The 27262-nt window shown below is 39.8% G+C and overlaps 1 protein-coding gene across 7 annotated transcripts in view; it reads left to right on the top strand.

The window, feature by feature from the left end:
* Positions 1 to 27262, top strand: part of LOC120725428 (MAM domain-containing glycosylphosphatidylinositol anchor protein 2-like) — a 194068-nt gene that overhangs the window by 133517 nt on the left and 33289 nt on the right. For 4 of the 7 annotated variants that reach the window (XM_040018326.1, XM_040018324.1, XM_040018325.1 and 1 more), the window contains 3 exons: positions 2110 to 2430; positions 13681 to 13953; positions 25690 to 25838. In XM_040018326.1, coding sequence (XP_039874260.1) covers positions 2110 to 2430; positions 13681 to 13953; positions 25690 to 25838 — 743 coding nt within the window. The remainder of the gene's footprint in view (positions 1 to 2109; positions 2431 to 13680; positions 13954 to 25689; positions 25839 to 27262) is intronic. The other 3 variants (XM_040018329.1, XM_040018328.1, XM_040018327.1) reach the window with 1 other exon arrangement.

Below are 27262 nucleotides of genomic sequence, written 5' to 3'. Positions count from 1 at the left end.
TTATTTCTCCGTGCCTCATGGAAGTGGGCACGCATTTGCTAGCATGTTTATCACATTACTCCAAACATTGACTAGACTAGATTAGACTAAATATTGTTTAGTTCCAGTTTTTAAATCAATTAATAATTGCAGCTTTGTTCTCATTCTTAAAGGAAAAAAAATCCACGAATAAGATTGTCTGACAGCATGCCCTGTTTACAGCATTTATTCAATTTTTGGTCATAATTGCTGAGCTATCAACAATGAGCTAATTTTAGAGTGCCACAGAGTCTTTAAAAGGCACAACCTAATACTTGAGGATCGTGAGATTGCCTTGTTTCTGACAGTGTGATAATTTATCCAAAACTCTGGGGGGGGAGGACAAAAGGAATCTGACCTGGAGCTGGAGCAGTGAAACGTCTGCAGGATTCTCACCTCTTACCCACACAAAAAATGGGGTTCAAAGAAATATAGCTGGACTCTGTTTCGTTTTCGTGAGATTGCTGGTGATTTCATCACTGTGAAACTCCAATGTGGCTTGACTCCATTCCAGCTGCAGCATTGTTTGGGCAGAATGACAGTGATTCGAAAATCATCAGGGAAGCACGACACGGTTTCATCATTGCTGAGAAGATTTTCACTCCTCAAATTGCTGGCTGTAAACTATTTTTGGGAACAGTGCTACAAAACAGAGCTGGAGTCTGTTGATGATTTGGACTCGCATATGAACACACTTATACACATACACAGCACTCTAGGAGCCGGCGCAATTTGCCAGGTTTACTAATTAAACAAATTTACTTGGCCAGCATGCTTGGTGAGGAACCAGACTGTTTGATCCAACCTGCTAGATTTCCTGCCTTCCACACTTAGAAAAGACAGATGCACACATAAACACACTCAAGGATATCTGCAAATCTTCTTCTTCCTCTTTTTTTATTATTAATTGTTTGCACTCACCCAGACTCTAAAATACCTGTTGTAAAAAAGGCAGGTATCTATTTATTGGGTCATATTTTCGTTACATGGCCAGGCTCAGTGCTGCATGACCTTTGGGAGGGTTCTCTTGTAAATGCTCTAAATTATGGGGTGCTAGATTGAGACTGAGTGGTTGCACGACAAGGATAGGAGGAGGGTAGGGAAGTAAAAAGCTGTGACGATTGATTGCGATGATGCAACTATGAATGTTAAAGTGATTTTAGCTGTGGAAAACGTCTCAGAAAAATAGTTTTGTGATGGGAAAGTGAGGAGATGATGAAAATGTGACAGTGAAAGTAACAATGCTGTTTAGCTGTTGATTGTAATGCCAGTGCTGCTACTGCTGAGAGTGTATTCGAAGTGTAAGGATAGCTCATATGAAGATCAAGACTTTGTAGTTACAAGGAAATCTCTTCTCTCGGTTTTGTGATTTACAATGACCCACAATCATGTATAAACACAAGCTTGGAATCAATCTAACTCCTGGCATCAAAGGCAACAGGAGTGCTTTACAAACTGTTGAACTGCTGGTTTGCTTTTGTTTTATATACATATATATATAAATATCATGTCTTACTTTTCTCCTCTGCATGTTTATTTTGTAACTGTTTTATTCAATCCAGTTGAACATCGGTTGCTGCGCTGATTGTGAACTATGTCTTAGATTTCACTGGACTAATCCCTTGTGAGGCCTAATCTGCCTGATCTTCATGCATTCAGAGTGGATGTGCAAACAGAACTCTTACTCTGTAGTTTACTGCATGGTCTACATTCCTTAGTCTTTTTAGTACCTGGACTTGTTTAGCTAATAAAGGCTGTCATTAACTATTTAGAATTTGCTTGTCCGCTCATTGCATTGTTCATCGTTTGCCATTGCTTGATAGCATTAAACCTTCTCACTGCTGTCCTTCGTGGTGGTTTTGCGTAGAGTACATGTTCAGACTGTCTAGTCCCAGCCGTTAGACATTACTGTTGCTAATATCCGCATGGTGCTTCCATAAAAGCTGTGTATGTTGCTGAGATGCCGCTTCATTGCCATCGCAACTTTGGATGCTCATTCGCTTCCCCCTCCATACCTTTTTCGCCACAACTTTCCCCAAGTTGACTATTTCCTCTTACCCCGCCTGCTGACTTTCTAGAGCCCCATATCAGTCCCTCCTTTGTTTTTCTCTTTCTTAGTTCCCCCCAACCTGACAGTCCCACGGGGCAAGTCTCCCCTGGTGGCCCGCGAGGGTGACACAGTGGAGCTGGAGTGCCTTGTTTCAGGGAAGCCCAAGCCGATCATCCTGTGGTCGCGAGCGGATAAGGAAGCGCCCATGCCAGACGGCAGCATGCAGATGGAGAGCTACGACGGCGTGCTGCGTATTGTTAATGTGTCCAGGGAGATGACGGGCTCGTACCGCTGCCAGACCAGCCAGTATAATGGGTTCAACGTGAAGCCCCGGGAGGCCATAGTGGAGCTGATTGTACAATGTGAGTTGACAGACTGTGGGTATTTTCTATATGTGTCTAAATTTGTGGGGAAATGCATTTTTGTGGTATAACTTGTAGCAGTGAAATAATGTGTTTGTACATGTGGTGCACCATTTGTTACTGTGATGTATTTTCTTTTGTATACCGTGTAATTATTCTAGTCCAGTGTGACCAGAATTGAACATTCACCCATTTCTTTTCATTTGCACCCATCCAATTTCTTTCTGAAGGCTGTAAAATTAGTCTAGTCCCCTGGTACCCTCCGTCAGGTCTAAGAGGAAACTGCTCTGACTCCGCCTCCCACACTGAGGACTTTATCTGCTGAGTGTGAGCTGAGCAGAACTAATATTTACTGAGACACAAAGCTCTTGATGCTGATGCCCCCATTTGAAAGGGCCTGGATGTGTGTTTGTGTGATGACCTGAAGACTGTGTGCCACCACCATTCATTGACACTCCTTTACCCTCCTTTAACACATGACATTCGGCATTAGCTTAAGAGCTAATTAGTGACCGGCTAATTTGTTCCCACTGGTATTCATTTCGTCTTCATTTATGGACATCCAAATGGAATATTTTGGATGAGCACCAGGAATTGAAAGAAGTGTCACTCACTGAAGATTCGGGGAGGTTTTTCTCCACCAAAGAAAGAGGGGAAGATGGATAAGAAGGAAATGAAAGCCATCCATGCTGGGTGCTTACCAGTCGCTGGCAAGTTATCATAGGAAATGGATAAACTCTCATGGCTTCCATTGTTTTCTCCATGGCCCACTTAGTTAATCCATACATTCTTCTGTTTCAAATAATGCATTCACTCCTTTACCTAAAAGGAACCTGAGCAGCAACACAGCTGTTTTAAAGCACATTGTGAAATATATTACACTGAATTTGGTGCATATATCAAGTATTGTCAACACTGGACCTGCCAAAGAGAAAACTACAGAAGTTTACACAAGCAACTACTGATATTTTGCTTGAAGAGGAAGTTCAGCTGCTGTTTTCTTAGCGCCACACTTTACCCTCAGTTATTTAAGAGTTTTATTGTACTTTCTCTGTGGCGTTCACATTTCAGCTTAGCTGTTACAGCCTTGTCTGTATTAAGAGAGTTAATGAAGTTTTGATGCGCTTTGAAGAAGACTGTCTTAAATTTGGGGCTGAATTGATAAAGATTATGCAGCAATGACAGCTCGTATCAAAGGTTAGTGGCTTTCCTACAAACCCAAGTCTGACACCGAAAAGTAAACAACGGATTTAAACTCTGAGATGCTTTTTATTAATTAGCAGCATTCACTGGATCTGCTGTCTCACGCAAGGGCAGTGTTTTGGAACCAAATAAATAGTTGAATCCAAAATTCAACAAGCAAAGCCAGGTATTTTATTTATTTGTTATTCATTTATTAATAGTTCAAAAATGGATAACGCAGCTTTTCCCTCTCACCAGAAATCAGCTTATGGCAAATAAGCTGAAGCTTTCTGGTCAACATGACAGAATTAATTCTTTCTGCTTTTGCTTCACATTCAAATGTTACAACTTCATCTGCAAATCAGTAACTACTTAAAAGCTCTGACACATTTAAATTTGATCTGTTTAAGTTAGGTTAGTCTTTTTGCCAATAATAATAATAAGGTAAGGTAAGGTAATAAGGTAAAATGATTGGCTAGAATTCAAAGTGTATGACATCTCAGCACTGAAATAAAGCACCGAAATGTGCGCTGCTTTTCGGTCTGGTTACTACCGTTTATGTCAGAACCGGATACCGGTACCCATCCCTAGCTACAGTCAGCAACCTCCAGGAACACTCACTAACCACATGGTTGACAATATACACATGTATGACTAGTTGATGAGCTGTCTGGGATGACCGATGATCTCAAGGCAAGACCCAGGGTTCTAGAGTAGGCCCCAGTTAAGTCCAATATGATAAAGTTAAAGATGTTAAAAAATACATTAAAAGCTTTGCCAATATTTTTAACATAACAAGCGGAAGTTCTATAACCTCTGAATGACCCCATCTCAGAGTCGAGGTCAGTATCACACATGCTTTCAGGCAGTATTTCTCACCTCTGACATCCAACCATGAAAGGTCATCTCTTATCACAAGCTGCTGCTGCTTTCTCCCCTCTGTATGTGCAACTGTGGCAGAAGGGTCACTTGCAGAGAGTGACTGTTGTTAGGGACACTCAGATGGAGAAGACATGCCTCAAGAGGCAAGGAGGGGGAAACCGAGACTCCGAGACCTCGGCTTAAAGACACGCATGCCTTTAAATCTAGTCCTTCTCAAACATGGATTTGCCTTGGCATGGAGTTGCGTCATCGACACACGCAGTATGAGACTCGCAGTGAAGCGCATCAATTCACTCCAGATAATTCTGTCTGTTCCTTTCAACACAATTTATTCTGAGAATGCAATTATCTCTCATTATCTAGTATTATTTTAATAAAGTACCTCTCTGATGCTACAGTTCTTGATGTCATACAACACTTTCATCTGTTCTCCATCTTCAAAGGAGAACACATAATGAAGAGACTTATTAGGGCTTCGGTATTGATAAATCAATCTGCCATGTTCCTGCTTCAGAGCTAGTTCTGTTTGTCAGTCTTTTTACTTATTAATAGTTGGCATCAAAGCCTAAGTTTAAAAAGCACAAACAATCTGCATTTGAACTGTTGGATTGCTTTGACACACTTTGAGCATATTGGGGAAACGCGTCCACCCTGTGTACACCTCAGTGCACGCTGTGGATCGCATTTGCCAAATACATGGACCTTTGATCGTCTTTCTCCACTTAAGAATTTACTTTATTAACACGGTCTGGCCCGGCTTTTGTTGTTTCCTCCATACGCCTGTCGGTATGCCCCCTCCCTTCTTTCACTTGGCCTGTCTCATGGTGTGTAAGCACAAGCCAATCCCTCTGAGATGCTTTTCTCGCCTGCATTTCCAGGTCCCAGCGTGAGCCACCCGCCTTTGGTGGTGAGCCATGTGCAAAGCCGCGTTTAGTAACTTGATCAAGGGACCGAGGTACAGTCCTCTGAAGCAAAGAGCATTAGAGGCGTGAAGAAATGACTCTGGCAAGTCAACAGCTTTGATATGTAAAAACCTGCATCTGTTGGCTGGCAGAGGCGACGCCAGGAGGAGAGGTAGAGGGAATGGAAGACGTTTGCCTTTAGAGTCGACGCTCTAATAGAATTGCAAACGCCAAATCCCAAGCTGTGACACCCTAATGTTCTTAGTCAAACTGACTTGGCATGGTCCAGGGACTTGAGAGAGAGGAAGTGAAGAAGCAAAAAGAAATGGAAAACGAAGAGGTATAGAGTGGTCTTCTGTCCTAGATACCACTGTCTGTCAGAGTGAGTTATCAAGTTCTACTTCGGCCCAGATGCACAGGAATCTTTTATACAGGCTTCCCTTCTGTTGCTCCTTGCGTTGCCCATGACACCTGCCTGATGCAACCGTGCAGTAGTCCCCTTGAGCAAGCACCTGACTATCTGACATACATCAAAAAGACACAGTGGGATAAAGAAGTTACAGCCTGGGCAAAAGTAATGAGCAGAATTACACGATTATTGTTTTTAATTAATTTTCCTTTCTGCATCAAGAAGGGCTGCAATGCCGGCCCCTGAGGCCCACTCTAATGTGAATCATTTTAGAGCGACTCACATTAGCCTAACGCCAACTTAACACCAGCAGATTAATCTTTTGCATTACAGCAGTGCTCACACCACGCATTTGGGGATGAAATTTTAATAACCCTTTTTGTGGAACAATATTGAATTGATCAGGCGCATCGAATCCGCACCAGAAAAGGTCAGTGAATATGTAGGTTGTAAACAGAAGCCTGTGCACGGCTTTGACAGAATAATTTATAACTTGGTTACTGAGTGAGCTAAACCTATTAGTGGATCACCAGGCCACTCGTCACGCTAAAAAATCTACATTGATTATCATTAATTGTATATTTAGGTTCATAAATTATCCCTATGTTTTAATAACAATATGCTAATGCAGATGGTGCGCAAGTTCATTTTTTGATTGCAGCGGCTGTAGCATGAGGGAAGTAAGGCGTACTGATGCAGAGAAGCGTCCCCTACATTATTCAACACAGGCTCATTATAAATCAGGTTATCATTTTATATTCCATATATATCTGTTTGACTTCCTAATGAATGCTTTTTTGCTCCATCAAGACTTCATATTGAAGTATGCTATGCTACAAAGGTTATTCTCCCACAAGAACGCTTTTCGTTGCATCTGAGCCCAAGGCTTTTGTTTTGCTTTTATACGCCCACGTACAGCTGCTGAAGTTGTATAAAATGTCACATTTTTCTGAATTGAACGCTGGTATGTCACATGTAAGTTCAAACAATAAATGTAGGGAGGTATCTACTCCACTACTGTAAGTAAATATTCTGCTTTTAACATCACAAACATCTATATCAATGAAGGATAACAATACATTTTAACCTTTCTGGAAACTGGCTCCTTACAAAAAAATGGTGTTTGAACAGATTCAGCAACTTTTTTTTCCACATTTTCAGTGTTGAAATCTTTTCAACACATTGCCTTTCTAATGTCTCAGATACTGTTATTTAAATCACTGCCTATGGAGATCAAATATGATGTGTTATATGAAAGCAAAGACTTAATCTAATGACCTAAAACTAATCCAATGTATAAGGCATTTGTTTTTTACCCATTTTTTCCCCTGCACTGGTTAAAAAAACAAAAAAACAAAAAACTATATCATATAGCTATATCATCATGGCATAATTTCACTAGAATAGCATGTTTACTAGTCATTATCTTCTCCCCGTGGCTACGGTCCCAGTCACACAGGCCCAGAAGTCAATCAGCAACCACCTGATAACAACAAGTCGCAAGGGGGAAATTACCCAACTGGTTGGCAAGTGTTTGCTGAATGTTAATAGAAGTTGCTGTGAAATTAATTGCTGAAGCCCCTGCATGGCTGAGCTTTAGCAGTCAGGCCTAGTGACGTCATAGTAAGGAAAAATGTGTACATATTAGAGTTGACTAGCAGTTGCCAGGTAAAATTGCTGCACGAAAAACCTCCTTGCAAATGCTTTGGACACCAGCAAATTACCGTTTGTGACTCGTGATAGGTACCTATTTAAAATAGGACAGAGCCGTAGGCGCACAGTCAGTTAAAAAGGGTTTTATTTTCAATACAAAATAAAAGTAACAGTGTAACAGCGGCACCTAAAAACAATTAAAAACTTTACTTTAATAAAAACGATAAAACTGTATGATTGTAGGATAAGCGCTGCGGGGAACCGTTTAAGAACAAATCGAGGTTAAAAAGGGACGGCAACTCACACATAACCCCAAATGGGAAAGACACTATAGAAAAAGGCAAATCTTCAGTGCCGTCTTCACTCAGGCCCACCGCTGTGCATGCAAAAGTGGCAAGACAAAAAAAAGGATTTGTTTTCCACGCAGCGCCTTCACCGTCTGCGACAATAAAAAAAAAAAAAAAAAATTATACATACATACATACATACATACATACACATATATATATATATATATATATATATATATAAAAAGGGTTAAAACACTAAAAGAATCAATATCTGTGGTGCCTACTGATACAGAAAAATAAAACAAGAAACAAACATGATCGACAGCCGCAGCAGTCAGTCTGTCGAATTACACCAGGTTAAAACAGTTTAAAATTCAGTGACGTGTCGGGTCCTTTGCCCGCAGCCAGAAATCCACTTGGCAAAGCAGCAGCTCGGTACTCTGTCCACAAGTTTGCGTAACACCCTAATAAATGTGGGTCAGTGGCGGTGAAGTCCACTACTCTCACAGGAACGCAATATTTCCCACCATTCTAACAGAAATTTAGTGGGACCCGCATCAGGCTTTTATAGAAAGGAATTAAAAACACCAACTTGCCCAGCTTGGACCAAGCACTCACAGCTTCAGGTTCGCTAGAGGATAGCTAATTGTCCACACCTGATCTTATGAAGGGGCAAAGACCAGCTCCCAGACTCAGGTCTCACCTGTCACATTCGGTTGCTAATGGTTTGCATTTGCAGTGAATGTGCAGCACAAACTGGAAATTGAGAATGTTCTCCTTTAAATTACAAGTTGTGCTTATCAATCATTCTCCGTTTCCAGTTTGCATTCCACTTTATTAAGTCTTACTGCCAACCAGCTGGGAGTTAGCAAGTGTTTACGGGTATTTCTATCTGCATGTTGCATGCAAAAAAATTTTAACCAAGGCATCACAAGGAATCTTTTAGGGTAACACCTCTTTGGGACTGATTTCACCTAGCCAGCAGCCCCCAACAATGACTCACCAATTCGATAATACATATTTATCCCTGGTGACCAAATATTGCCAGAACGCTGCCAGCTGGTATCTAGTCCTGTGTGACTGGGGCCTAACATATCAGTAATATCTGAGCAGTTAGCGCTTGCGATGTCACATAATCCTCTTCTGGTTTGTCTAGTTTGTCTATGCTTAAATTGCAATAAATTTAGATGTGCTATTAAGACCTATATTAGTAGCATAATGAGAGCACAACAGTGGTGTGTGTGTGTGTGTGTGTGTGTGTGTGTGTGTGTGTGTGTGTGTGCGCGTGTTAACCCAAGTAAACACAAAATGCAGTTTCAAAATTGTGACAACTGGCAATGAATCTTTTACAGCACTGTGGAGAAATTTTGGCCCACTTATCCATGCAGAATTGCTGTAATTCAGCCGCATCAGAGGGTTTTAGAGCATGAACTGCCTTTTTAGGGTCATGCCACAGCATCTCAATCAGATTCAGGTCAGGACTTTGAATAGGCCACTCCAAAGTCTTCATTTTGTTTTTCGTAAGCCATTCAGAGGTGGTCTTCCTGTTGTGTTTTGGATCCTTGTCCTGGTACAGAACCCGAGTATGCTTCAGCTTGAGGTCACAGACAGATGGCCGAACATTCTCCTTCAAGATGTTTTGGTAGGCGCCAAAATTCATGGCTCCATTTACCACGGCAAGTCTTCCAGGTCCCGAGACAGCTAAACAGACCCAGACCATCACATTACCACCACCATATTTTACTGCTGGTATGATGTTCCTTTTCCAGGTGTAACAGCACTCAAACCTTCCAGAAAGTTCAGCTTTTGTCTCATCAGTCCACAGAATATTTTCCTAAAAGTTTCTGGGATCATCAAGATGTTTTTTTGGCAAATGTGAGACATTTTTGGTCAGCAGTGTTTTTCTCCTTCAATTCTTCTCTTGCTCAGTCTCTTTCTTATTGTTAAATCATGAACTCTGGCCTTAACGGAGACATGTGAAGCCTGCAGTGCTTTAATGTTGTTCTGGGTTCTTTCGTGACCTCCTGGATGAGTTGTTGATGTGCTCTTGGAGTAATTTTGGTAGGCTGGTCACTCCTGGGAAGTTTCACCACTATTCGAAGTTTTTCTCAATTTGTGGATAATGGCTCTCGCTGTGGTTCACTGGAGTTCCAAAGTCTTAGAAATGCTTTGTAACCTTTTCCAGACTGATGGCTGTCAGTGACTTTGTTTCTCAGGTGATCCTTTAGGTCATAGCACGATGTGTTGCTTTTTGAGCTCTTTTCGCCTGCTTCACTTTGTCAGACAGGTTCTATTTGAGTAATTTCTTTATTCAACAGGTCTGCCAGTAATCAGGCCTGAGCATGTTTAATGAAACTGAATTCAGCTTTTCATAAAATGTGGTTACAGTTACTTCATATTTTAACAACAGGGGCAATTACTTTTTCACAAAGGGCGAGGTAAGTCTGGATAACATTTAACCTTTAATCGAAGAAATCAGCATTTAAAAACTGCATTTTGAATTTACTTGGGTTATCTTTGTCTAATATTTAAAATTTGTGTGGTGATCTGAAACGTGGTGTGTTTGTATGACAAATATGAAAAACTAGGAAATCAAGTAAAGGGGCAAACACTTTTTTACACCACGCTATATGTACCTCAGGAGCAGAGAGAGCACTCTTTTAACATTTTTCCCTGTTTTTGATCTCGCATAATGTAGATTTCCACAACTTTTTTTCACTGACTTTGGTCAACCTATCAAGACTGAGAAGCAACAGCTCCTTTTTTATTGGGGGTAAAATCATGAAACATTGAGTTTTGGTGATGGTCTTAACTATTTTTACATTGAACACCCGAGAATTAGATGTTAGTATGCAGATACAAATCAGATAATACCAACATAACTGTGGTTTTATCTCAGGGTTAATAGTGCAGTGAAAATTAACACTATACACCATTCACTTTAGCAACCAAGTCAATATCTTTTTACCTTTCCTGTACTGAAAACCATTTTTTTATTTGTTTGTGCTGGTCATTCATTATTGGAGAATCCATAATGTTTTTAATATCTACTTTTTGGGGGGAGGAACTTAGACTAATAATGTCACAGATTTTGTCTGGGGCATTCCTTATGCTGCCTTTTTTTGTTTTCTTTGAAGTACATTTTTAAAACTCACGTTGCCTCATTTAATTAAAATTTTGAATGAAAGATTTGTAATTGTATCATTGTATGGATACTTTAACTTTATGTAAAATGGCTGCCCTGAGGGATTACTGTCAGACAAGAAAATAGATGAAAGAAAAATAGGGACCAAATAAACGTCTGACACTTCCCCACTCAAAACAGGCAGAAGAAAAATGGAATCCAGTTTGATTGAAGCTCAAGTTTATTGTTAACCAGTCAAGCGGACACTATTTCAGAAACGTAGGTGGACACAATACACCTCAGCTTTCCATGCACAAAACAAACATGCACACCCCTTCCTCTCGGTACACGTGAGTCTTTATTCAGGCCTCCTCCCTGTAGATGTCCGTGCTCATGGACCATGGGGACAAGACCTGAGCGCTCCTAAATGTTGTTTTTCTCCACATTACTGTCAAGGTACCCACTAGTGACTGATGATGGATTGCACTTCAGCTAGCGCTCAGGGTTTTCCCCGAGCCTGCGACTTACTGCAACTCTGAGCACACGTCACCCTCACTGCTACGCTAACCATGGCGAGCACTGCTCAGGGAATATCACAAAGGACCTTTCTGCTCCTTTCTCCTCGAGTTCGCCGGGCAGCTGTTTCACAGGAAATGCACAGGGGGTGATGAGGCATGTGCCCTTGTTTAAAGGATGTTTTGGTTATATAAGAGATTTTCCCTTTTCTTTTTTCTTTATTTGCTGCATCTTCATTTGTCTCTCTGTGTGAGTGGAACTGCACTTACTGCAATTTGGTCTAGTGCCACTCAGGGAGGCTGCGGAGCTAACTGTGATTCACTGCACCACACAAACCTACAATTTTAATGTGATAAGTAGAATTCCAGACCTTTTTTGGAGTCAGAGATAAGCCTTTTGGGTTTGGGTAAAAGCCCAGGCAATGCTCAATTGAAGAAGGAACTGATTGCTGTTTCATTCAGAGGTGATGAAAACCACTTTACTCTCCGTGAACAAAATCAGGTGAAGGAGACAAACTTGTATCTCTATTTCCATTAAGTCCAAACCTCTTGAAAGATCTGTGTTTACTCTTCCTATCACCTAGTGTTATGAGGTTTTTTTGGTTATTTTTACATTTCAGCCACTCATTATCTGATCTAATGGTGTGTCATTAATCATTGTGGCTCATGAGTGAATAGCAGGATGCTGTGTGTTGAGAGATAATTAGCACTGAGGGCAAGAATGGAAAATCCCACTTTGGACCGTTTTATGCCAGTGTATTATTTTGCATTCACTATGATGTTTACATCCCACGTTTCCCTGTACACTTGACTGGCCTCGTAGACGTGCCCCTGCTCTAAGATCCTGGGGTGAAGCAAACTCAATTAAGTGCAAAAGTGGAGAAAAAAAGGTTCTGGGGAAAACGCATTCAACATTCAAACCGCCAAAATAAAGCCTCAGAATTTTGCGAATCTTATGAAAAAAAAAAAAATGGCTGATTAAGGTTGTGGATAATGACGTTAATACTGTTATCAAATTATATCCTGTAAATTTTAATACACTGTTCATTTAATTGCATTCCCCCTATCAAATATGGAAGGCTCAATAATTAGATTATATTACCGAGTGTGAATAATGTCGAAGATTATGTTGCAGATTACAGTTTCAATCAGGTAATCAGTGATCTGTAACAGACTACATTTTGAAAAACAGCATCCCCGGCCTTGGCTATAGCTACCGCCTCTCCTTTACTCCATCAGGAATTATGCAAATTTCAGGCAATTAAGGGGCTCCATGTCATTCTGTCTCTGCTCCTCCAGATTCTTGTTGTTTTTCAAGCCCCGTCGTGACTTTTGTCAAGCATCTGTATGAGCGTGTCAGGAGCAGAGACGCTTAAAATGGGGAAATTATTCATAACCTTTTCAGTGCTTCCACACACAAGTGCTTACACCCATTTTGTTCATCCAAAAAACCCTCCACACGTGTTACCGTGCACACAGTCTGGCAAAACATTTGCAAAACATCACCCACACATATTAAACTTTTGCAGATTCAAGTTCGGGGTTGCAGCAAGGTCGTTTAGCTCCTGACTTCGCTCACTGAAACGTGGCTAAATTATTTACCACTGTGTACTCTGTGTTGGGGGGGATGAGGTAAAGCCTGTCAGTTACTCAAATAAGTTATTAATTTTACTTTCTGAAAGTTTGAGGTGTATTTTATCATCCAGATAACCAATTTTCTGTGAAGTTCAACTGGTTTTTGTTTCAAAAGTTGTCCCAGTCGTTTTGCAAAATTGATCTTCTGGCAGCTATTACCGGTCTCTCCACAATTGTTTTCATTTTTCATCTGTTGGTGAAGTGTATTGAATTTGCAGTTTAGTTTGTTTTCTACAGTTTGCTTAAATATCACCTTTCTCTCTCTCTCTGCGCTGCTTCACTTGCTACATTCATATTATAATACCTGGGTTTTTTTTTCTAATTAAAAAAAAAACATCTTTTCAGCTTTGTCATTTGTAGATCCTCAGTGAACATCAACTACATCGCTTGAAATCATTGTGCATGTGTTTTTACATTTTAATAAATGTCCTTGTTTGTGTTTTTAAATATCCAAGGTTATATTCATGTCATATGTATCACCTTTTCTTTATTCCAGGCGTTTGTCCTTGCTCTCACTTTGGTGCCCTAACCTCACTCTTCTTGTCTTTATTCATCCAAAGTATTTTTCTTTTCTATTTTTTTTTTCCATCCTTGACACACTTTTCTGTCCTTGTCAAATATCTGTGAACTCTCCTGAGCTTTTGTGTCTCCTGCTCAGACCCTCCAACAGTGGAGCCTGTTTTCATGGAGATGCGTCAGGGTCTTGGAAGGCCCGTAGTGATGACCTGCAGAGTGCTGCGAGCCCACCCCTCCCGTGTGTTGCGCTTCGAGTGGCTTCTCTCTAACCGGCTGCTCCACGCGGGAGCTTTTGACGCCCAGCGAGATGAGACAGAGTACACCATCCGCAGCCTAAATCGTGATGGCTGGGGCGAGTACACCTGTAATGTCATCAATGAGGCTGGAGCAGGCAAATGCACTTTCCAGGTTACAGGTAAAAAAAAAAAAGTGCTTTCCATTTCATTTCATATTTCCTTTTTTATTCTTCTAGAATATTTTTCCGCTTGGTTTAGTTACTTTTCCTCTTTATGTTAGCTTTTCTACATTTGTTTGACACATGGTGAACGAACAATGATTTGTCACTGTGTCTAATATTGTTAGTATAGTTCCAGTACAAAATATATACTGCATCCTTATCTGTGTAATACATACTTTTACAGGGTAGCATTTTCTGAAATAGAAATTTGCAACATTGGGCTCTGATGAATTAAACAGAAACTCATATTAACTACTTCCATTTGCAGTCCAGCCAGAACCAGATAGATGTAAAACACAAATTCAGAAATTCCTTTAAAAAAAAAAGTGCCATAGTTGCTGCTTCTTTATGTAACTAGAATACAAGTAGTTGGTAAGCAGTTGGAGAGCAATTTAGAGACAGGTTCCTTCACACCAGGCGACCTGTGCAAATATGTTGTTATTAAAAACTCAATGCAATCTGTGGGCAATGTCCACCAGTTGCATGGAGATTGCCATACTATTTTTAGTTTCGTGTGACCGAGCCATAACGTGGCATTACAATTAGTTTCAGAAGCCGGGGATAAAAATTCTTGGTGGTCTTTTCCTTCCATTGTAGTCAAAGTGGAAACTTTTGAGTGTGGGTTTTTAACAGGTAATTTTGTCAGTGGTTTTTTTTTTTCACCTTTTCCCAGCATGTAGTCACACTTAAATAGTAAGCAGGAGTATGCAATGTGAGAAACGGCACAAGTCATTTTCAAAATGAAGACCCCTCACTTCACACAGAGGTAGACTTTTATTTCAGCTGAATAACTGCTATTGCCAGCAGATTGCATCAACTGTAGCTGGATAGCCACAGCTACTTTAGCTTCCTGACATGTACGAAAATTCTAGATGTCATTTTAATATTCCAGGCAAATATGGGCTATATATGCTAAACGGCTGAAGCTTTGAACGTGCAAGATTAATTATTTTTGTTGGGATTTCAGAGTATGTTTCGATTTTAACATTACAAGGGGAAAAAAAGGTTTTTAGTTTTAGGATGCATATAAATGTGATCAAATCTCAGAGGAATACTGGTTAGAATTAGATACAAATCCAAGAGTTTCAGAAAACCTAAGTAAACAAAAAACTAACCTTTTATTAAGTTGTGTGTAGAAGTTGAAGGTATTTTTTTTTTAAGATCCAGAAGGAACCAAACTGCAAAGCTAAAACCTCCAGGAATTAACAGGCTAGACACTAAGGAGGAGCATAGCGATGGTACACAGATACAGTGACAAAGACAAAAGAGAGCCAGGGCTGTATATTCTCACAAACAGACACCGAGGGCCAATCAAGGGAAGTGAATACAGCTGTGTAAACCCAGACACAGGTGTACACAATCAAGACAATCAACAGATAGAAAGTATAATTCAAAAGAAGGCACAAGAGAGCAAGTAACAAAAAAAATAAATAAACAGAAAATTCAGTCCACATGATACACAGAACATCGCAGATGCTAGAAGGGTAAACCAATATACAAAGAAAACACAAGTAATGAAAGGTAAATAACAATCTCTATAAATACTAACCAATAACTATCATTTTAAAAACAAAAGAAAAAACCCTCAAAATACTGGAGTAATTTATGTTAACAAACAGGAATCAAAGCACAACCTTACATTAGTCAAAAACAAGGAGCAATAATGAAGCCCAACCAATAACAGCAAATCATAAACAAGGATTGAAAACTGAAATCCTACACTACTACTGCAGTTTAAATGATGTTGCTGAGCTAAAGATTTCCCTCATCTGAAGCAAGAGGATGTAGCTGACATTAAGCTACTCTTTCCACACCTGCTTTCTTTGCCAGAAGTATTCACTCGTCTGCCTTTACATGCATATGAATCTACCCTTTGTAGATATAACACCTTCATCTACCTGGAAAGGCTTTCCACAAGCTTTAGGGGTGTGTTTGTGAGAATTTTTTTACCATTATTCTAGAAGTGCATTTGTGAGGTCAGACACTGATGCTGGATCAGAAGGTAAGGCTCACAGTCTCCACTCTAATTTGTCCCAAAAGTTGTTAATCAGTTTGAGCTCAATACTCTGTGCAGGCCAGTCAAGTTCTTCCACACCAGTGAAGTTCTTCCACACTTATCCATGTCTTTAAGAACCTTTCTTTGTGTACTCATGTTGGAACAGTAAGGGGTGCGCAAGGAAATTTCACAACTGTATTTGTTGTGCATGTGGCATCCCATCGAAACTACGCTAGAATTCGCTGAGCGACCTGAGAGCGACCCACTTTTTCACAAATATTTTTAGAACCAGTTTGCTAGCCATTTGATTTTATACACCAGTAGCCATGCAGGAACAACTGAATTCAATTATTTGAATAGGTGAATGAATACTTTTGGAAATACGGTATAGTATCACATGCTAGTTAGCCAGTAAAGTTGGCTAATAGCAGCAGTGTTAAAGTTTGTCTTTCTCGTGGCTAAAAAGAACAAGATTATTGCCCAGCTCTGCATCCCAGAAATATTTTTCTTACTAAGAGCCCTCCTGCTTACTGTTTCAACATGTAGAGAAATTTAAAGCTACACAGACCTCAAATGACCAGCGCTATAGTTGCTAAACTAGGAGTAGCTAAGCTAGGAGCGATTTTGTGTTTGTTTGTTTTTTCTTTTTTCTTTTGTTTGTTTTTTTAATGGTCATTTATTTTAAGTTACTTACTTCCACTCTTTCTCTCTCACAGAAACATAACTCCATACTGGTATTAGTGCTATAAGCCTGGCTGTCACTGTGTTTGATCCAGATAGCTGCATTTAATAACAGTCATTTAGCCTTTATTCTTTTACCATACGTTGGCATGTCAACAGAAGATTTTTTTTTAGTACGCTATTCAATTGATAATTAAAGGGTTGTTTTGACAGATGCAATTGGCTGAACAAAAAGCTTAGAAGGCCTTGTCTCATATTGTTTTGGGGGGTGTGTCTGCCTCTTTATATGATAGACAATTTATATAAAGAAGACTAAAGGGAAAGATAAATCATAGATTGCTGATCTGAATTAGGCATGTCCATTAAGTCAGGTCTTTCTTTTACCTTCTTTCATCTGTTTTTGTTACATTTTTTTCCCTCCATTGTGAGATCCATATGATCGTCTCCCAGTCTTTTGTTATGACAGGACAAAATTAGTTTGGCTACACTGACAGTCCTCAGGAACTTTGGCCAAGGTTTCAATCTCCCAGACCTCCTATTAGAGACAGGAGCTGCAGGGTCACAGGAGGAGTATTTGTCACTTTGATCCTCTGGCACTTAGGTCGCTCTTCTCTTTGATAGTGTCTATTTCTCTCTATCTCTTTCTGCGTTCTAATCATACCTTGGCTGCACTTGATTTTTTTTATAGCCTTTAGTTCTCTCTGTGTCCATTTTCTTTTCCACATTCTTCATCTTTCTCATTTTCAAACCCCACTCTCTCATCCTCCTTTCCAGCTTGACCCCCCCCCCCCACACACACACACACAGTGCGTGCCATAAATCCCCTTCCTGGGGAAACAGGTAGAACAGAGAGACAGAAGCAGCTAGTTCCCTCCAGCCATTTGTTTTTCTCAGCAGGGCTGGGGTTTTGCCTTCTATTGCTCATGCTCCCTCCCTCTTCCTACTTCCACTCCCTTTCATCCTCTATCCCTCCTTCCCTCCCTCGCCCTCTATTGCTCCATTCCTCCCGCCCAGTGCTCCAGATTCCCACCATCTGGACTCAGTGGTTGCCAAAGGTATGGAGGCTCTTTTAGTAACTCCCTGAGTACAGGAGTATGGTGCAGAAAATCCACTTTGGTTCATTGCATCATCTATGAAACCTGCCATGCCTCAGTCTCCTAATTCCAGCTCTCGATAGTTAAAATTTTTAATTTTATTCTAAAACTAAAATGCCATGAAATCAGGCAATACCCTGCAGTAGAAGAAGTGCATATCAGCTCCTGTCTGCGACTTGTGAGACTGTTTCTCGACAAGACTTGCAAAATATTGGTGTAGCTCATGTAATTAGATGGCACCTTGGTTTAAACTCACTTTACCAAGACAGGTAGACAAGCCAGTAGACGTTCTCCCATCGCTCTATGTCTGACGTCTTCTCAGGCTGTGCTAGCGTGTGAAAAGTATGAGTTGGGAGTTTTGGCCCACAGTCCTTGGATTTTGGATTCAGTCAACATGTGAGCAGCATACATGTTACCATGCCGACAGACACATGCAAACACACCATAGTTAGGCAGCAGGCCATTATTAGCCCATAAATTCTGTCGCCTGGAAAAGTGTATTGTGCCAAAGGAGAGTGTGTGTGCATATGCATGGATGCCCATGTGCCAAGCCATGGGGACATCTGTGGGAACAGTGAGTTGGCTCTAATGGCCAAGTTGGCCATTAAATTGTGCCTGGGGAGAGACCCCTCAGAGGAATGTAATGTGTACCACTGAGCTTTGGCTCGGGCTCTCTGTCGTGGGAACCCTGAGTTGTTAGCAAATGCTCAAATCACGCTCCTCAGAATAGATAGCAAGTGAATGTTCACTGATCATAGAGTTTAGAGTAAAGATGCACATGGCTCCTGTGACATTACTGTTGGTGTGGAAAGTCCTGCTGTAAATTCTCAAACAGAGAATTTCTCCGCCATAAGCATTGCATCAACTCGACTTGACAAGCCGGATCTGATACTCAGATCATGGGATGCTGCACCTTCTGTCTTTTTGTTTTTTGTTTTTTTTTTAACATAGGCTGACCATAATAAACAAAATAAGCATTGCTCTGTATTCATTAAGGTGTGAAACTAGCATTCCAGTCTAATACATCCTCAGGAAAGTGTTTAGTTTGGTCACAAAGGGAGTCATGATCTGTTTTCCTGCGTAATTACAACTGGACTTCTTTTTGCAACCACAGGAGTCTCCCCCTACTGGCCAGTAAAAGGAATGTAGGTTTAAGACTCTTTTGTAATAGCTTAACTTTTCAGGCATAAAGGTGTGCCCATCTTTAATGTGATCTGTGACAGTATCTGAGTGAAACACTGACAAGCTTGGTATTTAGAAAAATATTATAGCAGTTAATTCACTTATTCTATTGTAGAGTTTACAAAGACAGAACAATGGTCAATGTTTTGTTTATAATAGTTTTAACGAATGTAAAACTACAGTTCCTACATATCCTTCAGTAGTGCCGAGATTGTGCATTTCTTTCAAAGGCCATGCCTCCAGTTTGTATTGGCATATTTTTAAGACTCAATCTAGAAAAAAAGGTTAACCTGATGATTATCATTGATCATTATTTGAGCCTTTTTAGTTATGGGGGAACAGCAGGGTGCTGCAGCATTAAGAAAGAAATCTGGGATATTTTTAAAGCCTATAGTGCTTTTAAAGGAGGGCAATTGAGGTCTGCTACTTGTTTTCAGGATTTAAGATACATAGAAAGTTTTATTTAGTCAAGGGGAAAATCTATCAAGAGTAGCATTTATTTATTATAGTCATATGATATGAAATATATGATGATAATGAATCTTTTTACCTAAAAACTTCCAATGCTTCCTTCAGAGCCATACAAAACTTTATACAGCTAATTTCACAGGCATGACTGATCTAATCTTTAAGTGTAAAATGACTGGAGAGTTCCAACATATGTCCAATCTCTGCACAGGAAACAAAGTCTGCATAAAATTGCCCAGCACGTGTCTTTTCTCTCCATTGACCAGTACAAACAATGCAAACTGCAGTACTATAATTTTGTTGGATTTCCGAAATTTACAAAGAAAAAACAAGCAGTGTTTCTCATTTCTCTGCCGCCTTCCTGCTTAAGCCCCATTTCTGGCAGCCAGTTGTAAATTAGAAGAGAGGAACAATTAAATTCTCAGGGACAATGTTCAGATAGACATTGTCTGCATTGTGTGAGTGTGCCTGTGAAATGAATTCAGATTCCACATAATGCTGTGCTTGTATGGTTCCAGTATCCTTTTTTTCAGTCGTTGTTCCTAATGCTGCAGAAACTGTGTGCCAATAGTGCGAAAGTTAGCTGCAGTGCGATTTGCTGTCATAAGAAAATATTTTTCCTTTTATTGTGAAACACTTACTCTCACATTTTTTGTCTGTGTTGGAGTGCATTTTCTGCATTCAGGCTATTTTCATATTTTATTTTTTGATCTATCATCTGTTTTCAGTAATGTTTATTTCATTTTTATTTATTCAGCTTTTCTTTTTGAGATGTGTCTTAAACAGGCCCCTTGGGCCTCCTGCTAAGTTACTATCTGGTGCTTTTGTGTGATATTTTTGTCTCTTTTATTTTTTATGTTTTTAAATAAAAGCAAAAGCTAAATTGATTTTGCTTTCAAACCTGCACTCTTCTCTGAGTCAGGGGTTTATAAACCTTATCATCTTTGGTCTCCAGCACAGGTTTGTGCCTTACCTTTGGTGGTTTTAAGTAACTCGTCTGCCTGCCTTTTAAAGTCTGTGCCCGGTTCACCTGGCTTGAACTGCAACCCTGCAGTACATGGAGAATGAGTCTGAATAGTTCATGCAGCTCAAGGAGACATGCTGACACTGATGGATCCTGTTGGTCATAATGCCTAACAGTATATAGTCAGAGTGAAAAGCATCTGAATAATGTTATCTGTGATCAGACTGAAAGTCTGTCAGGCTTGAAGGACAGATGCAGTCTGTTCGGGTCTTTTTTTTTTCTGCTTTCTTTATTTTGTATTTTCTGGCCTATTTTTGTAGTTCTGCTTCTTTTATATCAGCACAATATCTCAACATTAGTCACTCTAGAGCAGCCTTCAGTTTACACGGACCAAGAAGGATGAAATCGGAAGTCACTGGGCTTTTTAATATCAGCAACGATTAAAACGTTTATCCTTTTTTGTACTGAACTGATTAGTCGAGGAGGAAGGAAGACTGTAAATGTAGAAGTGACTCAGTGCGAGTTCTGTGCTGTTTCCCTTAAGGAAAAAAAGACACATAGAGATTTATTTTGCGTTCCCATAAGGGCACCACGTGATTACCGCCGCCCTATAATGCCTTTGTCTGTTAGCAGTTCCTGCTTTGGTGTTATTTGTTTGTCTCGGCCAGCTGTGCGTCCATATGTAAGCCTACTTCCTGCCAAATAAAAAGAAAAGCAAAAAAAGCCCAGAACCGTATAGGAATTGCTTAGCATATGACTGCACTCCTAAAGATAAAAACATGTTCATAAACCCTTAAAAAGTAAAAAGGAAGTCTGCAAACAAGGTCAACTTCTTGCCTGAAGGCTTTCACTGAGCTGTATGAATCATTGCATTGGTTATGCTGTTATAAACAGGATTTTAAAAAATCAATTAAGCCCTCTGTACTTTATGTTTGATGTCTCCCACCCAGGGTTATCTGTTTCAGGCTGTGTAAGTGGGTTAGGTAATGTGCTTCACCACACATAACATATTATTAGGAGCAAAGGCCATGTTGCTTCATTACACTGTATATTTGAATAAAAGGCAATAATTTGCCGTGCGAGTCTGTGATATTTGTCTGTAAGAAATGTACTTTGAGAAAAAAAAATGTTGCCCAAAATAAGATTAATGAATGCGGCGCATTAGTATAAAGACTTCCGTGTCAAACTTCTAAGAAAAGTATGAAAAGAGTCTTTTCATGTTTTGTTTTTCTGTTTTGTTTTGGGGCTTTTTCTGAAACAGGGTCTGTGTGGAAATCTTTAAGCTAATTTACTGATCCAGACAACAATGTGAGTGAGTTTAATTAACATTCCCTGCCTGCTCTCTACTGCAAATTGCAGCCTTTTTCTTTTTCCTTATCGGCTTTACTGTACTGTATATGCTGCATGACTAAGTCTGACATTATCTGCCAGGCGGGTTTATGTAACATTAGCTGTACAATATGCTGTAAACACAGCTGGCTCTATACGGCAAAACAGTGCCAAGCAAAGTGCAGACGGTAATTATCCTTGTTTTTTTTATTTATTTATTTATTTTAGTTGGGAAATGTGTTTTGCTGGTTTCATTAGTATCTCAGCGAGACACGGAGGCAGTTTGTGAGATAGTGTCATCTGTTATAACAGACAGGTTTACCTTGCAGTAGACTGCTGATGAACTTTTGAGACATATTCCACAGCTCAACATAAAACAGATAAAACCTAGAAAAAAAGTACTGCGTAATTTTCTCTCTTTCGCTGTACTTGTCTGTACTAGTTTCTCACTCACAATGGTTTTATTTTATCAGGCTGATGAATGTGCATTGCTTTCCTTCCGATCAGAATATTGCATTTTAAATAGCTTTATCCATGAAAAAGGCCACGTCATCTGTAGTATGCTGCCTAGAGCACCATTAACCTGATTTATTATCTAGACCAAAGAACCAGATTTTGGCTTTTTATACTGGACGATTATGAGAATTGATCAAACCAGTCAGACGATGAATGAAACCACAAGTCTTGTTTTGTGTTTTTGTTTTTTTGTCTTACATGTGCAGTTTCCCCACTTCTGGCTTAGATTTGAGTGATTAAAGCCTAAGTGAATGTGTTTAAACCTCAGCTCTGATGCAGCGCAATCAAAGAAATTATGAAATTGTTCCATAAATGTGCATAAATATTCAGTAGATTTTGTTTGAGGCCAGTATGCGCAGCTACTTTTTGCTATTTTGCTCGAATGAGAACTGATGCTGAGGATTATACAGCTGTGAGTGAACAATGGCTTTTATTTGGTCTCACTGCAACTTTAGTTAGTACTAGAATATTCTGCAAAGCTTTGAGATCAAATTTCTTTCTACCAAACTACATAAAAAGTGAATTTGATGAATTCAAGTTACCTGCTGTTTAGCAGGAAACCCTGTTATTAAGCACATGCCTATTAAGCTGCACTTAAACAGCATTTGGTGATGTCTTTACAGCAACAGAAGAACTGGCATGTGTACACAACATTATAACAAAATGCCACCCAGTACAACAATATGCTTCAGTGTTGTGTCATTTAGAGCAATCAGCTGTCAAGTTTCTACTGACTCTCTCTGAATACCAGTATCTTACTGGATGAAGGGACCCCCCACATACACCACACGCACAACTCCTCTTGCTTCGTATCCTCCCAGGAGTATAATCATCATTTTTAAAATCAAAGGAAACCAAGTGGTTCAAGGGTCTGTCACACTAAGGAGGCCACAGGGAAGGACTCAGGAGCAAATAATGCTATTATAATTCATCAGTGACATAAACTAACTTGACAGGTTTATCCAATTGCCTGACATTCATAAACTGCTTGCTAAATCTTCACACAGGTTCATCAAATCCCAGCGCTGCTTTTGTTTGAGCTAACAATGGCAGCTCTGCTGTCTTTTCCATGGTTATTAAAAATCATCTGCCTTGGGTATTGTCATCCCTCAATAAACAAGCCCAAGAAGCAGAGGGACAAACACAACAACGTGTCATTGAGGTGAATTACTATTCTTTGCCTGGAAGGTCATCCTGTAAGCTTGTTTCTGGATTTTGATTAAAATGCCGTGTTCTGCCAGTTCCTTCTCGAGCTGTCAGAAATCAGCTTTCCTACTGTGACCGGAAAGCTGAAAAGTTGAAAGATTCATTTAGTTTGTGCCACATGTGGGCATAAAATTAATTCTCACAAAGTTAACTATGTTATTAGAAGAAAAGGCAGGTGAGAATCACTCAAACCAGGAGTATGGCGTAATGTAAAAAAAAAAAAAAAAAATATATATATATATATATATATATATATATATACACACACACACACACACGCACGCACGCACACACACACACACACACACACAGTGTTGGGGAGTAAAGGAATACATGTACCGCCGTTACGTATTTAAAATACAAAATATAAGTAACTGTATTCCATTACAGTTACCATTTTAAAAGACGGTATTCAGAATACAGTTACTTTGTTGAAATGAATGGATTACACGGCGGTATTTTCCTGTTTCATAAGGCTATGAACTCTATATTTTTGGTGTCCACGCCGACGGAAACCCAGCCCATGTCACCTCTACTTGCGGCATGAAGAAATATTTTTAAAAAATTTTAAAAATTATTCACAAAAATGATTTGATATGAAGGCAATAGGCAGAGTGTTACAGGCATAGCCCTAAAGAATGTAGCCTCATGGGCAGTGGAGTCCGTGTCTGTGAGTGCGAGGGAAGGAGAAAAAGAGTCGAAAAGTAAGAGATGTCACCGACCAGAAACGGGAGATGGAAGAATGTAAATATATATATATATACAAAGTTGACCCAGACAACAAAAGTAAAGCTAGTTTTCGGCTACGAGCCCGACACGGAACCCGACGTATCCCATATGGAAAAGATATATATAAATCTTATAAAGTTTGTATCTGTCTTGTGTGAAACTTGTATGAAAAGCATACAAGAGTGAAAACACATATAAGATCCCTTGAAAAATTATATAATGAAACTTGTATGTTTTGGATACTTACTAAAACAATATATGAAAGTGGCCACTTTCATGAGTAAATCATGTAAGTTTTTAACTATTTCTTTTCCATATGGGATTAGACAGAGGTCTCTTTACGGTTTTATGCCTTTATGGTTCGGAGCCACGGACCTGTTTTATATTTGCGCGGAATAGTTTTCTATATGAGATCGCTTCAAAAAGTGCAGCCTTACCTAATGTCCACCCTACTGTTACTCATTTATATTAAGATTTAAAAATCTAGTTGGTATGGCAAATAACCTTTAGTAATAGTAATAAATCACATAGCAATAGGACATTCATGTAGTTGTAAAAAGCATGATAATATATTAAGTAATCCAAAGTATTCAGAATACTTTACTCTCATTGAGTAACGTAACAGAATACTTACAAAATACATTTTGGGGCATGTATTCTGTAATCTGTAGTGGAATACATTTTAAAAGTAACCTTCCCAACGCTGTGATAACTGCCTTTGTTATCCTACGTCAATTACTTTTGGCTTAAAGGAAGTCCAAGGGCCATATTTGCTAAACAAGAAAAATAAACAGAGGTATTCTGATGGCGCTGGAAAGTTGTGTAGGTGATCTGTTAACAATGCATTCATTTATAGATTTATTGACTGCAAAGCAGCCAGCTCATCGCAGTAATTACAGACGCAATCTACCAAGAGCAGCTCAAATTAGTAGGGTAAAAATGAGCATCAAATACATATTAATTCTTCCTCTGCTGCCTCTTGTTGATTTCAATTGCCCTGCTGTTTCCAGACAGAAACATATGCATAAAAGCTGCACTTACACTGCACTAGTTTTGTTAGTACATTGCTCAGTTCCTCATACGCCCTCATCAGGTCTGCTCATTTCTGACCTGCTAATTTGAGCTGCTCTTTGTAGAATGCTGGTCATTACTGAAATGAACCGTCTGTTTGATTAGAAATTAGCACATTGTTCGTGTGGTTTTTTTTAGACTGATTTGACCTGTTTATTAAATCTGGACTGGAAAAATTGTCCGTTTACAGGACGAGGAGGTGACAGTTGTCACAGAAATAAGAATTTTATACACTTAAAAATTGAATTAGTTCCCAGAATTGAAAAAAAATGCAAACTTGATTCCTTAGAAAAACAAAGTACAGCTTACTTAAGATAACAAAGTTAGGGAAACGTATTTATTGTGATAGTTACACGTGATTAAACGCACCCTTGATTCCCAAAGGTTTGATGTCTCGTTATGACTAGGTCTGTTTTGTGATAAATATGGTCATTATTTTTAATTATTTCTCTCTCTAGGGAAAGCCTACCCCCCAGAGTTCTACTATGATACCTACAACCCTCTGTGGCAGAACAGGCCAAGGGTCTATGGCTTCAAGCTACAGTGGACCCAGATGAACCCAAATGCTGTGGACCGTATTGTTGCCTACAGACTAGGCATCAGACAGGTAAGACTGCTATGAGGTGCCTGCTCATTTGCATTCCTATTGTTCAGTCTTCTATTCTCTGTGAGCTACTATCACAGCCAGAAGAGCCACGACATGAGTCTTAAAGTCATGAAATGTTGGCATCTGGTACAGTAACTTGTCACGGGTATTGGTCAGCCTCTTTCCAACCCTTCATACATAAATTAGAGTCATCCCACGCGACAGGCATGTAAAAGCCTTTCTTATTGCCAAATTAAACACGCGATGGAAGCTTTTGCACAGCGTGCTCGCACTTGCGTGTTGTACCCGATTGACAGAGCCAAACCTCATATCTGTCTTATTGTGCAGTTTTTCAGGACGTGAATGAGCCTTCGTGCGCCGAGCAGGAATCACTGAGAACCTGTCAGGGGCAGTCAGCTCAACATGGTCTGTGGTTTCCATGAATTGTTTCTGTTTTTGCTTTCCATCAGAAGAGTGAAAGGGGTCCCCGCAGCTAGAAGTAGCGAGCATAGCTCCTATTTTTTGCTTTTTTTTGTGTTCCTTTTTCCTGCCTCTCAAGTAAGCTCCACACATGACAGGCAGGCGGCATTGATGGATGGCGTGGTTACATTTTCTGTTTTGGCAATCAATGAGCACCTTCCACTCTCTGCTCTTCTTTCTCTGTCTTGTCCCCCACCTCCATGGCGATGCACATTTGATCTTGCTTTTTTCTCTTTTTTTAATTTAGGGCAGCAGGTGCAGCACCACACATTTTTGAAATGTTGAACTTGCCGCAGAATTTCACGTTGCCTTTGCTGCATGGAGGCGCATCTGCAACCATGTTAAAAACAATTAAAAAAAAAAAAAATTTTTAAGATGAAGAAATGTGGCGCATGCTTGAGTGAAATCCGTCTAATTTCTGCTCCGAATTAGGGAGCACACCCTGACAGTTGTTTTTGTAATGAATAATATAATTTAGTGTTTGTCTCACTCTACACCCTCAAGGAATTGACGCTTGAGAACACATTTCAGACCTGTTATGTTTGTGTAGCGCAGTGATTTTTCTGTCAACTATCTCAGTTGGTCTGTTTGGTAATAAATTATGTCGTGCTTGCCGAGCCCGTGTACTTGCCAGGGATTAGTCTGAAAACCTGCCAGGAATATACATTTGCTTTTCCTATTTTCAGCTGGTCCTGTGCACATTTGTAACGATTGTAAAGTCTGCACCTGTGCTAGAATGGACCAAATGCAATTTTAAAATCACATTAGCATTTCAATCTAATGTGCATTTCTTTATTTAAGAAGAACAAGTGAGAGAGCATCACCACCCAAGTCTGTTTTAGAAGAAGATCTGTGTTTGGGCGAATTAATTTCTTTCCACCTTCTTGCTTTGATATCTGGGGGACCATTATCTGCTTGCTCCGAGGTAAAACGGCCAATCTTCCTTTGTCTTAGATGAGAATCAG

This window comes from Simochromis diagramma, unplaced genomic scaffold (genome assembly GCF_900408965.1).
Source record: "Simochromis diagramma unplaced genomic scaffold, fSimDia1.1 OVJJ01000802.1, whole genome shotgun sequence".
Classification (NCBI taxonomy): domain Eukaryota; kingdom Metazoa; phylum Chordata; class Actinopteri; order Cichliformes; family Cichlidae; genus Simochromis; species Simochromis diagramma.
This window is presented reverse-complemented; position numbering and strand designations above follow the sequence as displayed.